General features: G+C 44.4%; 1 protein-coding gene across 4 annotated transcripts in view; it reads left to right on the top strand.

Moving 5' to 3' along the window:
• The window catches only part of jade2 (jade family PHD finger 2), a 153,779-nt gene that overhangs the window by 78,743 nt on the left and 58,539 nt on the right, over nucleotides 1-16,497 (top strand). For all 4 annotated transcript variants that reach the window (XM_084170674.1, XM_084170673.1, XM_084170672.1 and 1 more), the window contains 4 exons: nucleotides 8,519-8,706; nucleotides 10,514-10,725; nucleotides 11,352-11,519; nucleotides 13,334-13,450. In XM_084170674.1, coding sequence (XP_084026800.1) covers nucleotides 8,519-8,706; nucleotides 10,514-10,725; nucleotides 11,352-11,519; nucleotides 13,334-13,450 — 685 coding nt within the window. The remainder of the gene's footprint in view (nucleotides 1-8,518; nucleotides 8,707-10,513; nucleotides 10,726-11,351; nucleotides 11,520-13,333; nucleotides 13,451-16,497) is intronic.

The following is a 16,497-nucleotide window of genomic DNA, read 5'->3' as shown; positions in this document are numbered from 1 at the left end:
ACGACAAAGCCTATTCCCCCTCAGGAGACTGAAAAGATTTGGCATGTGTCCTCAAGATCCTCACAAAGTTCTACAGCTGCACCATCGAGAGCATCCTGACTGGTTGCATCACTGCCTGGTATGGCAACTGCTCGGCCTCCGACCGCAAGGCACTACAGAGGGTAGTGCGTATGGTCCAGTACATCATTGGGGCCAAGCTTCCTGCCATCCAGGCCCTCTATACCAGGCGGTGTCAGAGGAAGGCCCTCAAAATTGTCAAAGACTCCACCACCCTAGTCATAGACTGTTCTCTCTGGTACCTTACGGCAAGCGGTACCGGAGCGCCAAGTCTAGGTCCAAAAGGCTTCTTATCAGCTTTTACCCCCATGCCATCCAGGCTCTGTCGCAGCCGGCCGCGACCGGGAGACTCATGGGCGGCGCACAATTGGCCCAGCGTCGTCCAGGGTAGGGGAGGGAATGGCCGGCAGGGATGTAGCTCAGTTGATAGAGCATGGCGTTTGCAAAGCCAGGGTTGTGGGTTCGATTCCCACGGGGGGCCAGTAGAAAAATAAATAAAAATAAATATGTATTCACTAACTGTAAGTCGCTCTGGATAAGAGCGTCTGCTAAATGACTAAAAATGTTTAAAAAATGTATAAGACTCCTGAACAGCTAATCAAATGGCTACCCGGACTTCTATCTACCTGAAGTGTGAACCAAGGCCCTGCCCAAACACTTTTTTTAAATGTGTCATTCCTTTCTTGTAGAAATCACTGCTCTGTTATGACATTGGTTAAGATTTGTGAAAGCTACGCCGTGAGAAACCAATCCAATCCTGTATACATCAGTGATCATCTCAAGGAAGGATGCACTTTAGAAGTTTTTCAAACAGTGCCGTAGTAGTGTGGGTAGGAAGAGAAAATGAGAGCTGACATGTTCCTATGGGTTGCAGACAGGCTGATTAAGTTAGCTCTCTCTGCTCTGGCCTGGCAGCATGCTCGCCCACTTTCTCGTCCCTGGCCAGTCCACACCGGGCCAGGCGGCCAGACCCAGGCGTGACTGGACAAACTCGGCCCTGGGCCCGGCGCGTCTGCCACCTGATTGGCTTAGTGGGGGTGGTGGTCAGAGGGAGTCACAAAGATCTGCTTTGTTTGTCTGCTGCCTGAGATGCTGCGGCCCTTCTCTCTCTCCACACTAACCCTCTCTGATTCTATATCCCGTCCTTCCTCCTCACTCACTAGCACTCCTAACACACTGCCCCTCTTTTGTACAGTAGCTCTCTCTATCTCTGAGCCTCACACAGAGGGTACAGTAGCCGCAAGATACACACACTCCAGATCCCCCAAGGCCAGTCAGTGTGCAATAAAACCCAAAGCCACATCCCCTCTGGGTCTGAGGTGGAGCAAAGGGAAGGGAAGCATGTACTTGTGTTCAGTATGGAGGAGCTGAGAGTCAGGAGCCCCTTGTGTGTATTTCAGCTCTCCCTTGCTCCAGATAAATATTCCACAGGGCAAATAAGGATCAAAGCTGCCTCTGCTGTGAGGCCGGGACTCAAAACAAATATTTGTAGGTTCCCACTCTTGTCGTGGGCAATTACTTTCCTTAGACAGGAGTGATGGTAACTTGGAACCTAGGATTTAGTCAATAACATAGCAATATTATAGCTCTGATAGCCTTAGAATGCCTTACTAATTTATATTATATGCTACTTAGCAAACACTTTTATCCTAAGTGACTTACATTACAGTGAGGGCATACATTTAAGTACATGTGATCACTGCGGGAGTTGAACCCACAACCTTGGTGTTGCTTGCGCCACACTCTTACCAACTAGACCAGTGTTTCCCAACCCTGGTCTTTGAGTACCCTCAACAGTACACATTTTTATTGCAACCCTGAACAAGCACACCTAATTGAACATGTCAACTAATCATCAAGCCCTCAATGAGCTGAATGTGTACTGTTGGGAAACACTGAACTAGACCGCACGGCTCCATACCAGCATGCATTTGTCTGCAAGTGATATTATGTAAGGATTGCGCAAGAACAAAATAACAATAGTTATTACAGCTCCCTTCATAGTCAGCTTGTTGAAGATGTATGGCCAATTAACTGAAGATGGGTAGCTAGGATACATTTGCCTCTCTTTTCTAATTTTACTGTCTGTCCCTCATATCTTGAGTTAGTTCTGTCTGTGGATTTGTTGTTTCATAATCTCTGTTGACCAGAGTCATCTCACCCTCCTGCCCACGTCACTGTGACTCCGCCCAGTCTGGCAGCCCAGAACAACACTTTCCACTTTCTCTTCCTCTTCTCTCTCTCTCTGTCCTCTCTTACTGTATGTCTCTTCTCTCTCTCTCTGTCCTCTCTTACTGTATGTCTCTGTTTTCTCTCTATGTCCTCTCTTACTGTATGTCTCTGTTTTCTCTCTCTGTCCTCTCTTACTGTCTGTCTCTGTCCTCTCTTACTGTCTGTCTCTATTTTCTCTTACTGTCTGTCTCTGTTTTCTCTCTCTGTACTCTCTCCCCCTAACCCTCTCCCTCCCTCCCTCGCTCTCTCATTGTTTATGTAGCCTGTATTCAGGACATGTGATCCTGGCCAGAGAGAACACACCGTTCTCTCACCTCACCCCTGTGGTTTCCTTCCACTCTCACAAGTTTACAGTCAGCCACTGTACATAGAAACACTACGCTGGAAATGATAGAGAAAAGGGAAGAAGCAGTAGGTTAGCCACCTTCTGCCTGCATCTCTGCAAGTTCCACTAATGAGTCTTTCTGGTCACCACTTTAGACAATCAAAACTTCCTCTAGCTTTGAACATCTTTAGGCTGGCTGGTCCTGCCTGGGGATTTAATTATAGTTATTGAAGCTGGGAGGGTGGGGGGCGATGGACGGTATAAGGGGGTTATCTAATGAAAAGATAACAAGCGTAATCAGGCACAACAACTCTGTATGAAAATGTATCAAATGATTTCCCCCCGCCAATGTAAACCACCCACATTTGATATTTTCCAGCTGGGTAGTGTCGTTTTTTTTATGGAGATCACAGTGTGTGTGGTAGGATGAAGACAACAGGCTGCTAGCAGCAGTAAGGCAGCTGTAGGGGGATGTCTCAGGCCTCACATTATTTGCATGGTTTTACATCAGATGTGTCGGCCAGGGAAGTGGAGGAAGTGTGGAGAGCAAAGTGTGGCTGCGTCCCAAATGGCACCCTATACCCTATATTGGGCACCACTTTTGACTGAGCCCATAAGGAATATGGTGCCATTTGGGACGCACGCGGTGTGCCTGTGTAAACAGCCTGTACACTAACCACCCTCCGACGCAGTGAGGCAGGAGCCATGGTGATGTTGAGGATATGACCTGTTTAAGATAAGAGACAGATCTGTTATTACTACACCGCGTCCCACACACTTAAAGGTCACGATTTGAGTACAGGTGGAGGAGATGAAGAGGTGTGTGTGTGTGTGTGTGTGTGTGTGTTGTGTGCGAACTGATAGGACCGGAAAACTCTAGGGTGTGTACCGGTCTGTAAGAAGCGTTGATGTGTGTTGTAACGGTTTTGACTTGACTCTTGAGTTTAGTTTTAGTTGGGGGGTGCCAGGGTAGGTCGTACCTACCAGATAAATGTTTTGATTTCTCCTTTTTGTTTGTGTGTGGGTCTCATCAGTCAGTCAAGTCAAGACAAATACAAAGAAATCATGACAGTCAGTATTGGAATGTAAACTTTTCATAAACCCCTTAAATGAACATTGATACAAAAATGTAAAATAACTATGTTTCTATTTGACAATTTTTTTTTTTTAATCACTATAATGTCACAACAGAAATTGCATCACATGGAAAAACTTTTGATTTTCTCGTCACAAAATAATAGTATAGGTTTACTTATCAAATTCCTGTACCTCGGGCGTAAAAAATTGTCCAGCCGGGAAATAATTCAAGTGAACCTATTTGACCTTAGTCTTGCAATGTTCATTTAATAAAGCGCTGCGTGTGTAAAACCATTCCCATTCACAAATGCAATATGCCCATTCCACACAAGCATACTAATGATTATGATTCACAATATATTATTCCCCAACAACTCGTGTTAACCAAACAAATCTGAAGTAGATCACAATGAAAACAAATTAAATACTGTGTTAAGTTCAGTTAGTCGTGTCCGTCAATTTAGTCCAGCGGAGAAAAACGTAGATTTGACTGTGTGTATGTGCATGAGAGCGAGCGATCCTTACAGAAATGTTTACGATTATGGGCTCCCCTCCCAGTGGGTCAAGTTGCATTCCCTGACCCCATTTCCCATGGCACAGTTAAAGGGCCTGAGGCGCCGTGGGGGGAGAGAGAGGCACGGTGCTCAGACAGAGAAGATGATGACTCCAGCTAAACTCACGCTCTCTCCCCATGGCCTAGGGCTCCCTGTACACTGCTTATATACCCCCCATGTCTGGGCAGACCAACACAACACAACACAGGCCCTGTGTATTGGATAGAGGACAGGGAGGGCTGGTAGGGCTGGTCTGTCAGGGTTGTCTACTGTAGTGCATCAGCAGTTTTCCCCTTATGCCAGTCAATGTAGACCTTGGAGAGCTATTTATCATTTGTTAGAAATGTCCAGGCGGGTCACGAGGTGGGGGTTTGATAAATGACAATATCCATCCGTACCTTTGCCACCTAGGACCTTTTTTGTGACCAAACCTTCTCAAATATGATGACTGTCATAACCGGGAACTGTTACTCACTGTCTGATGGTTATCATGTCTGTGTATGACGTTTATGTCTGTGTGCATGTTTGTGTGTGTGTGTGTCTGTGTTAGGGCTGACCCCATTTAGTCGACTGGTCGATTGTTTGGTCGATAGGCTGTTGGTCGATCGAGATTTCTTTAGTCGAGCAGTCACAATTATTATTATTGTATTTTTTTCATGGTGCACATGACACCTGTCTAATTCGCACCTGTCTCAGTGGACTAATCCATTGTGGAGGCCACAGGGATGGCACAGTCCATCACTCTAAGACATGTGATACTGAAATTGTATATGGTTATATTATGTAAAAAAAAAATGGGGAAACACTAATAAATCTAATATTATTTTATAACAAATGCGCTATTTCCCGCGTTGGATATGGTTGCTGTCCGCGGTTCTGAAACATAATCTTTAGTGCGCCGTAGAATAGGCGCCTTTCCCTATGTTGCTATGTGCATAATAGTAAAATGTACCAGTGTATTGGGATTGAGAACAATGCGGCGGAGGCAGCAGCAGCAGAGACGAGGAAACAGCCCTTGCCTTAGTCTAATTGCTTAAGAAAATTGAGGAGAGCGGAAACTCCAATTTAATTAGGTCTATAATCAATAGCCTAACTGTTAAATGTGCCTGGCTTTATAAATCATCCATATATATCTACAGAAATAAGACAGATCTTGCTTCTGTGGCCTGTTTGAGTGTTTTGTTGCAACGGCAAAATGTCGGATAAAGCATTTTCACAGATTGGGCTGTGTTTAATCTTTGCTATGCTGTAATAAAGGCTTTACAACATTTTTGCGTTAGAACAGACTGGTATTACTAAAAGTATTTAGTGTTTACACTGTTCCAAACAGCAGAAAAATTATATTGTAATCTAACAGCACCTGTGTCACATAATATGCATGCAGCTCTCGCTCCTATACCCTCATTTTTCTAGATCTCCTTCTTATTGTTATTATTACAATTATTATTATGATCATCATTATAAAGTATTTAATGTTGTTATCATTAGTAGGATTTGTATAGTAACCTTGTATAACCACCATCGAGGTCTAAGAGCGCGTCCTGTTTAGTCTTTTAATACCGTAACTTGCATAGGCCTACAGTGGCTTGCGAAAGTATTTACCCCCCTTGACATTTTTCCTATTTTGTTACCTTACAACCTGGAATTAAAATGGATTTTTTGGGGGTTTGTATCATTTGATTTACACAACATGCCTACCACTTTGAAGATGCAAAATATTTTGTATTGTGATACAAACAGAAAACAGAACTTGAGCGTGCATAACTATTCACCCCCCCAAAGTCAATACTATGTCCAAAGTCAATACTATGTAGAGCCACCCTTTGCAGCAATTACAGCTGCAAGTCTCTTGGGGTATGTCATTCCAAGACGCTGCCACCACCATGCTTCACTGTGGGGATGGTGTTCTCGGGGTGATGAGAGGTGTTGGGTTTGCGCTAGACATAGCGTTTTCCTTGATGGCCAAAAAGCTAAATTTTAGTCTCATCTGACCAGAGCACCTTCTTCCATATGTTTGGGGAGTCTCCCACATGTCTTTTGGCAAACACCAAATGTATTTGCTTATTTTTTTCTTTAAGCAAAGGCTTTTTTCTGGCCACTCTTCCGTAAAGCCCAGCTCTGTGGAGTGTACGGCTTAAAGTGGTCCTATGGATAGATACTCCAATCTCCGCTTCGTCGATGATTGGTCAACGGTAGGAAGTCTTTGTTGTCATTCAACGGGAGACGACTTGTTTTCATGCACATAATTTTGTTGAGAAATACGGCACCAAACATCTTAGTTACAGTTGAAGTCGGAAGTTTACATACACTTAGGTCGTTTTTCAACTACTCCACAAATGTCTTCTTAACAAACTATAGTTATGGCAAGTTGGTTAGGACATCTACTTTGTGCATGACACAAGTCATTTTTCCAACAATTGTTTACAGACAGATTATTTCACTTATAATTCACTGTATCACAATTCCAGTGGGTCAGAAGTTTACATACACTAAGTTGACTGTGCCTTTAAACAGCTTGGAAAATTCCAGAAAATTATGTCATGGCTTTAGAAGCTTCTGATAGGCTAATTGACATCATTTGAGTCAATTGGAGGTGTACCTGTGGATGTATTTCAAGGCCTACCTTCAAACTCAGTGCCTCTTTGCTTGCCATCATGGGAAAATGTAAAGAAATCAGCCAAGACCTCAGAAAAAAAATTGAAGACCTCCACAAGTCTGGTTCATCCTTGGGAGCAATTTCCAAACGCCTGAAGGTACCACATTCATCTGTACAAACAATAGTACGCAAGTATAAACACCATGGGACCTCGCAGCCATCATACCGCTCAGGAAGGAGACGCGTTCTGTCTCCTAGAGATGAACGTACTTTGGTGCGAAAAGTGCAAATCAATCCCAGAACAACAGCAAAGGACCTTGTGAAGATGCTGGAGGAAACAGGTGCAAAAGTATCTATATCCACAGTAAAACAAGTCTTATATCGATGTAACCTGAAAGGCCGCTCAGCTAGGAAGAAGCCGCTGCTCCAAAACCGCCATAAAAAAGCCAGACTACGGTTTGCAACTGCACATGGGGACAAAGATTGTACTTTTTGGAGAAATGTCCTCTGGTCTGATGAAACAAAAATAGAACTGTTTGGCCACAATGACCATCGAGGAAAAAGGGGATGTCTTGCAAGCCGAAGAACACCATCCCAACCGTGAAGCACGGGGGTGGCAGCATCATGCTGTGGGGGTGCTTTGCTGCAGGAGGGACTGGTGCACTTCACAAAATAGATGTCATCATGAGGAAGGAAAATTATGTGGATATATTGAAGCAACATCTCAAGACATCAGTCATTAAGTTAAAGCTTGGTCGCAAATGGGTCTTCCAAATGGACAATTACCCCAAGCATACTTTCAAAGTTAAGGACAATAAAGTCAAGTTATTGGAGTGGCCATCGCAAAGCCCTGACCTCAATCCTATAGAAAATGTGTTGGCAGAACTGAAAAAGCGTGTGCGAGCAAGGAGGCCTACAAACCTGACTCAGTTACACCAGCTCTGTCAGGAGGAATGGGCCAAAATTCACCCAATTTATTGTGGGAAGCTTGTGGAAGGCTACCCAAAACGTTTGACCCAAGTTAAACAATTTAAAGGCTATGCTACCAAATACTAATTGAGTGTATGTAAACTTCTGACCCACTGGGAATGTGATGAAAGAAATAAAAGCTGAAATAAATCATTCTCTCTACTATTATTCTGACATTTCACATTCTTAAAATAATAATCCTAACTGACCTAAAACAGGGAGTTTTTTCTAGGATTAAATGTCAGGAATTGTGAAAAACTGAGTTTAAATGTATTTGGCTAAGGTGTATGTAAACTTCTGACTTCAACTGTAGATGTAAAATTGAGCAACTAAGATCTCGTCAAAAATGAACATTTCTTTAGTTATCTTAGATTAATTCTGACTATTTTGAGGAAGTGGCTACAGGCTAGGGAGTCTCAAAATGGACAAACGGGACCGTTGACACTTTTTTCTCTCCAACCATTGAAGCATGCTGATGCCTTTAGTGTGTTTCTATGTACCCCTGATTTAAAGGAAGAATGATTATTGATGTATCCATGATTCTTTGACTGACTCACAAGTCCAAGCATCTATGTTTGACCTCCAAAATGTTTATTTCCTTACTGTGCATTTTTCACTGTACATGTTTCAGTCAGAGTTAATGAAATACAAATGGACAAAAAGTAAAAATAGTGTGTTTTCTCTCTCTGTGTGTGTGTGTGTTGACAGGATGCTACCGGAGGTGGGGCGTATCCCATTCTACTGGTCTGGGCAGGGCCAGGGCCGGGGGTGTGAGCTTGGCCTGGGGCTGAGCCAGAGGGACATGAAGACCACCGACGAGCCCCACAGCCGCTATGACCTGGATGACATGGACGTGTCCTGGCTGGAGACGGTCAACCAGGAGTTCAGGGAACTGGGTGAGAGACTTCTTCTGTGTCCCAAATGGCACCCTATTTAGTGCACTACTTTTGACCAGGGTCCATAGGGCTCTGGTCAAAGGTAGTGCACTATATAAGGGAATAGGCTTCCATTTGGAATGAAAACCTTAAATCAACATCAACAGGACTTTATTAACCTTTTGATTTGTTACGTCTGTTAATTTTAGCATTTAGTCTAAAATGACGCAAAAGCTACTAAAACGACTCCCTCACTCACATTTACTCGGCTACTGTGGATCAGCATTTTTTACAAGCTATTGTATGATCATCCTGCAGTAGGACCATACTACTGTACCTCTACTCCAATGTGACATCTTGCTTCCTCAAAACTCAAAACTGCAGACACATTTAAAGGAGAAAACACATCGCACCGAGTGACGGTCTGCCGTTAGCCATTTGGGACGCAGCCAGGGCCTGTGGCCAGGGAGGGTTGTTAGTGCTGGTCAGTCTGTCAGGGGGGGGTCTGTCTTCTTCATTCTTTCGCCGTTCGGTCGGCGTAGTGTGTGTTTTAGTGTTTGACTGCTGCCATTTTCGGCCATTTCTTGATGTAGAATTGGTTTGTAAATTACGGCCGGCACTCTGTTCAGAGTACTCTCGGCTGGCAAACGCTACCGGTGTGTCCGTGCCTTAACACTTCACCCTCTCACACACAGTTCTCCTCTCTCCAACTTCACTACTCCACAACTCTCTTTTATTGTGGAGTAGTGAAGTTGGAGAGAGGAGTTTTGGGGGTCAGAAGGGTGCGCCACCCTGCACTCTTTATGTCCACACAGAGGGATCTTCCCACTGTTGAGCCCAGTCTCAACCAACCAACCGCTCTCTGTCTGTCTGTCTGGCCTGGACTACAGTGGCTGACCCTGAAGATCTCTCTCTCTCCACATCGCAGATTCAGTTTATTTGCAATCTGATCTTTTGCTTATAGATAAGAAAGAGAATTGCATTTTTAAATCCCTCAGGCCCGGGCTTATTTACTGTGCTTTTTAAAAGATTATGAAATAGTTTTTTTCCCAAAAGTGCATTGGGCGTGTTTAATCTGAAATGGGTTGCTTATCATAATAACCCCAATGTCAAGACCAAACAAGCACTTGCATGGTTGCTGCCGGGTTACGGTATAATTCCATATTGCAACACCGATAGGCTAATATAGCATGCTCCATCTTTTCCTTTCTTTTGATCTCTCGATCCATCTCTCGCTTTACCAACATCCCTCACTCCATTTATCTTTATCTCTTGCTCCCTCTTTCCCCCACACAAAGTTATGCACGTACACACAAATGTTCCCACTGAAATGTTTGTTCCTCTAGCCTCTCCCTATTTACAAGATGTAAATGTCACAGGCTCAGAAGTTAATGGATAACTAAACTCAGCTTCTTCCTGGTTTGCTTTTAAACAACTCTGTAATCACTGAACACTGTACAGTATGTAACCCATGGGAGGCCTTTTACCAGTAGTTATAAAACATGGTCTGACGCATGGACGTTTGCTTTCTGTTGTGGCAGTTGGAAAATGGCAAGAATTTGAAGAAGTACAAGATACATTTATAGCCGAGGTTTAATAGTACAAAATGTTCTGTAAATGAAAGACACACAGTTGAGTTCAATACAAAACACGTGCCAATCCAGTTACTTGAGCCAGATAGAAATTCCCATAGGGTGATGGCTTAGCCTTAGCAATGTGACTAGCTGTGACCCTTTACCAGACTCTCTGTCCTTCTCTCCCAAATGTATGAATCAGACCTTCTGTGTCTGACACTGACTCTCTCACTCTCCCTCCCTCCCTCCCTCAGCGCTGCCGGAGCTGGACGAGCTGACCATGGAGCGTGTGTTGGTGGAGTTGGAGAGCCAGTGTGAGGAGAACATGCAGCAGGCCATCGAGACGGAGGAGGGCCTGGGCATCGAGTACGACGAGGACGTGGTGTGTGACGTGTGCCGGTCCCCAGAGGGAGAAGACGGCAACGAGATGGTCTTCTGTGACAAGTGCAACATCTGCGTACACCAGGTACAGATAAGGGTTGGGTGGAGGTGGGTGAAGAGGAGGGGACAATTAGAAGTTATGGGGATATTAAGAGTTTCTTGTCTTTGGAAGAGGGTGTACGTGTTTAGTGAGCGTTAAATCTGTTTGGGCGGTATTAAGGGTGTTTTTGGGGTCAGGATGCGATTGGGGATGGGGGGATTTGTAGTTTTTTGGGGTCATGGAAAGAATTACATACTGTCAGATCGTACAGAAACTCTCCCTGTTAATGGAATTCTGGGTATTTGACAACTATAAACAGCAAGAAAAATACATCCCAGAAATAGACCCATCAACCTCATGTTTTAGTTTTTTAGACTGCCGTTTTTTTATTGGGTGGAATGGTGTTAATTGGTTTGACAATCCCCTGACAGTTATACAGCTCTATCAACCTCCGTTCACCACAGTTTTGACATGTTTGAAAATAGTCCCTCATCCTCTCCATCTCCTCCCATTCCCTCTCTCTCCCCCTCTCTCCATCTCCTCTTTCCCTCTCCTCTGTTTCCTCTCCTCCATCTCCACCACCATATTTCCCTCTCCCCCACCCCTCCGTCTCTCCTCCCTCCCTCCATCCCTCTCTCACTCTCCTCCCCCATCCCTCTGTCTCTCCCCAGGCATGTTATGGGATCCTGAAGGTCCCACAGGGGAACTGGCTGTGCCGAACCTGCGCCCTGGGGGTGCAACCCAAATGCCTGCTGTGCCCCAAGAGAGGCGGAGCCCTGAAGCCCACCCGCAGTGGAACTAAGTGGGTCCACGTCAGCTGTGCCTTATGGATCCCCGAGGTGAGCCCACTGGGCACATACACATACACACAAGCACATACGCATACATATTCATACACACAGCCACATTATACACATGCACACACACACACATTTATACACTTTCAATACACACGATCATGATTAATATATATGCAAATACACACGCTCCCACTCCCAAACAGACAAGCACACACACACACCTTGAGCATCAACATTACTGGGACAATAAGACAAACGTGTTTGCACTAAGGCCTGATGCTCAAACCGGCGTTAAACGCTTAGATCCCCGTTAATGAAGTGCCTTTTGGTGTCCTGAACCCTTTTAGCAATAATTATATTCTGTCACCCTTAATTGGACTAATTCTTATTGTTGTTCTCGTTTGTTTCTGTTTGTTTTACTTCCCCTCCAACGTCTTTGAATGGAAATTAATTTGCGTCCTTCGCGCTCTCTCTCTCTCTCTCTCTCTCTCTCTCTCTCTCTCTCTCTCTCGCACTCTCTCTCTCTCTCGCTCTCTCTCTCTCTCTCGCTCTCTCTCTCTTTCTCTCTCTCTTTCTCTCTCTCTCTCTCTCTCTCTCTCTCTCTCTCTCTCTCTCTGCACTAAAGACACAGGCAGTGAGGTGTTAGTTAATAAGAAGTCACGGCGGAATTTCACAGGCGTGAAGCATGAGGGGGGCTTTCAGTGCTCACCTGTGGTTTGTCTCTGGGTCAGCCGGCGAGGGGCAGAGCCTGACTAATGGTTCAGACAGTGGACTCCTTTCCATCTGGCAGTCGGAGAGGCTGAGCCTTTGACTGTGTCACTGTGTCTCTGAGAGGGTCCGGCTGCAGCTGAGGCTGTATCTCACTCACTTAGTCTTCAAGTGCTCGAACCTCCCGCAGCTCTACGCCTCTCTCCGCAGCCCTCCAAACCCCCTCCCTCCGCAGCCCTTATTCCAACTTCGATTTCCTACTCATTTCCAATTGTCACTTTAAATGAAAGCTTTTCATTGTCTTTTGAAAATATGAACTAATTGGAGCCGGAATAAGGGGAAGGAGCGATTTGAAAAGTAACACACACACACACACACACACACACACACACTCAGAGAAAGACACTCGGAAAGAGACACAGTCCTCCATCTTGAGATTTGAAGACTCTTGGATATCCTAATCAAGAGAGGACAAAAGCGAGGGAGGGGAAGGAAGATGGTGATGCTTGCGCGGAGCGAGAGAGCATAGCCCTCCACTCTGTGTCAAAGGCCTGGTTCAATGGCTGCAATCAGAATGGGGGAGGATTCACACAGTATTTAATGGATTATCAGAGAGAGGAGGGGATGGAGGAAGTCAGCATTGTCTGGCAGTTATTAGGGCCTGGGCATGAAGGATGAGGCCTTACAGAAAGACTCTTTTCAGAGAGAGGAATATGAATGTGGGGGAATGAATGTCGGAAGCTGGGCGGAAGGGAAGAGCCCTTCATGGGAGGACACTGGGCTCTAGGAATACTTAGCATGCAGCATGCTCTCTTTATGACCTGATGGTCATATAGACTTTACAGAGAACATGACATTCAGTGAAGAACTGCTTACAATCTCAAAGTCTGTATAACGTTTGTGAAGCAAAGTGCCTGATGAGCATCTGTAAAAACATGTTCAATACAACAACAGAAAATCTGTTAAAACTGTTCTGGAAACCCTATACATGTAGGTGTTGTGAGTGTCTGTATTAATGTCTTGTAAGACACATCTGTATTGACAGTGTGTGTGTGTGTGTGTGTGTGTGTGTGTGTGTGTGTGTGTGTGTGTGTGTGTGTGTGTGTGTGTGTGTGTGTGTGTGTGTGTGTGTGCGTGGTATCCAGGTAAGTATAGGCTGCCCAGAGAAGATGGAGCCCATTACCAAGGTATCCCACATCCCCGCCAGCCGCTGGGCCCTGTCCTGCAGCCTGTGTCGAGAACACACAGGCACCTGCATACAGGTGAGACACGCAATATGAGTCACATCTATCACAGTACCAGGAAACACCACCTTACTGCACCAGTACACGCAATAGTATCGCCAGATGCACACGCACACACAGTAAGCCCCCTAATTTATATTAGCATGTCAGTGCACCTGCGGGTGTTAAAGATGCCATGAAGGTGTGATAAGGAGTTCTTCATTTTAATGAGCAGCACATATGTGACCCACCATCTATTTTCAGTCTTATGTTCTAAAATTTGAAATTGTGTTTTTTTTACATTGGATAAAAGTACAGACTCAGAGCTTCAAAATGGCATATCATCCACTATAGTTGGAGGAAACATGGGAAAGTAATGCTGCTTTAATAGTTGATAAACGTATAATAATTCCATTTAGGAGAAAAAGGTATTCAAACATTTTGCTGTGATTTTCACACTTGCTCTACATTAATCCTTGGGAAACATATATTTAGAAAAGGAATACTTTCACCAAATTGCTTCTCTGAACATTATCTCACCAAGTTACCCCACTAGGCAAAACATTTACAGTATTGAATTGCCTATTGTTGTTTAATAAAGATAACCTTTCACATTGAATAGCTACAGGGCTGCTTTTTGTTTACGCCCATTTAGCATCGTTCACACCCTCTAAAGCCTTAGACCCACCCATCTCTTAAAGAATCCACGTTGGAACAAAGAAAAGATTTGAACAATAAAATACTTGTAGTAGCCTACAATGAGGAAAAACTTAAAACACAAGGCTTAGGTTAAAAAAATATCTAGACTTAGGCCTATATCATAAGATCCTTTGAGTAACTTTGGTTCAGGTTATTATGAACAAACTAATCTAGCCTGAGAGCATAAGAGAAAGTATTCAGACCCCTTGACTTTTCTACATTTTGTTACGTTACAGCCTTATTCTAAAATTGATTAAATAAATAAAGTCCTCATCAATCTACACATAATACCCCATCATGACAAAGCGAAAAACAGATTTTTAGAATGTCAGTTTCAGCTCGAGATATCTGTTTTTTTGCATCGGATGCATCCCACCGCATCCTCTATGTCGCACTTCCACATCTGCGGTGAAATGTGACAGAGCTAGAGAGGTGTTTGTCAGACCATGAGACGTCCCGAAAATCGGTCTACTCACAAAATCGTCTGTAGCGTCAGAATGGTTTGGCCTCTATGGAAGGATGAGACTCTCACGAAGACGATTGTGTTCTCTGTTTTGATCTGAGACCCCCACAAGCGTCTTGGGACTCGTCTGAAGTCGGTACAGCCGATCTGCCAACGTCTCTCTGTGGTTTCCCAACAGTTATGACCCATCCTAGTATGACTCATCTATGGAAAGATGAGACTCTCACGAACACGTACATGTTGGTTGTTTTGCTCTAGGCCTCACAAGACTCGTCTGAAGGTCCCCCGGTACCAGTTGAAAAAATGAATGGAAGTATATATGGAGACTATTTAGTGCATAAGGGGTTAAATACATGTAAAGAAATAAATAAATGAATGTCTCCTGATCTTTCTTATATCTTTCAGATATACTGTAGGACTGACACTTCAGAACAAACTTCCCTTTTATTTATTTTTGGGACTATCTGTTGTTCCATATGGTGAATCTGTTATTCAATGCGTTTGAATGGGCAGTAAGGCCAAAACTAATTTTCATCAAATAATTAAAACATTTTTTTAAATTATAGATCAAATAGCTAAATGATCCTTGGTATGACTTTCTTAAAACAATTCCATATAGCATAGTAGAACCCCCCCATCCTCCCTAGTTAAACATGACAAACTGGCAAACATGAAAAAGATTATCGTCATGCATGCCTTAGCACATCAGCAATCAACATTGGCAGCAAAATGCAACTGGCCAGCTCAGCTAGCCAATGGCTCGTTGCGGGACGAAGCAACCTATAACGGTACCTGTATGCAACTGTCTAGCTAACTAGCTACAGTGGGGAGAACAAGGATTTGATACACTGCCGATTTTGCAGGTTTTCCTACTTACAAAGCATGTAGAGGTCTGTAATTTTTATCATAGGTACACTTCCAACTGTGAGAGACGGAATCTAAAACAAAAATCCAGAAAATCACATTGTATGATTTTAAAGTAATTAATTTGCATTTTATTGCATGACATAAGTATTTGATACATCAGAAAAGCAGATCTTAATATTTGGTACAGAAACCTTTGTTTGCAATTACAGAGATCATACGTGTCCTGTAGGTCTTGACCAGGTTTGCACACACTGCAGCAGGGATTTTGGCCCACTCCTCCATACAGACCTTCTCCAGATCCTTCAGGTTTCGTGGCTGTCGCTGGGCAATACGGACTTTCAGCTCCCTCCAAAGATTTTCTATTGGGTTCAGGTCTGGAGACTGGCTAGGCCACTCCAGGACCTTGAGATGCTTCTTACGGAGCCACTCCTTAATTGCCCTGGCTGTGTGTTTCGGGTCATTGTCATGCTGGAAGACCCAGCCACGACCCATCTTCAATGCTCTTACTGAGGGAAGGAGGTTGTTGGCCAAGATCTCGCGATACATGGCCCCATCCATCCTCACCTCAATACGGTGCAGTCGTCCTGTCCCCTTTGCAGAAAAGCATCCCCAAAGAATGATGTTTCCACCTCCATGCTTCATGGTTGGGATGGTGTTCTTGGGGTTGTACTCATCCTTCTTCTTCCTCCAAACACGGCGAGTGGAGTTTAGACCAAAAAGCTCTATTTTTGTCTCATCAGACCACATGACCTTCTCCCATTCCTCCTCTGGATCATCCAGATGGTCATTGGCAAACTTCAGACGGGCCTGGACATGCGCTGGCTTGAGCAGGGGGACCTTGCGTGCGCTGCAGGATTTTAATCCATGACGGCGTAGTGTGTTACTAATGGTTTTCTTTGAGACTGTGGTCCCAGCTCTCTTCAGGTCATTGACCAGGTCCTGCCGTGTAGTTCTGGGCTGATCCCTCACCTTTCTCATGATCATTGATGCGCCACGAGGTGAGATCTTGCATGGAGCCCCAGACCGAGGGTGATTGACCGTCATCTTGAACTTCTTC

The sequence above is a fragment of the Coregonus lavaretus genome, assembly GCF_964263955.1.
Source record: "Coregonus lavaretus genome assembly, chromosome: 10".
In the NCBI taxonomy this organism is placed as follows: domain Eukaryota; kingdom Metazoa; phylum Chordata; class Actinopteri; order Salmoniformes; family Salmonidae; genus Coregonus; species Coregonus lavaretus.
Note: the sequence above shows the minus strand (reverse complement) of the source record. Positions and strands in the feature narration are given on the sequence as shown.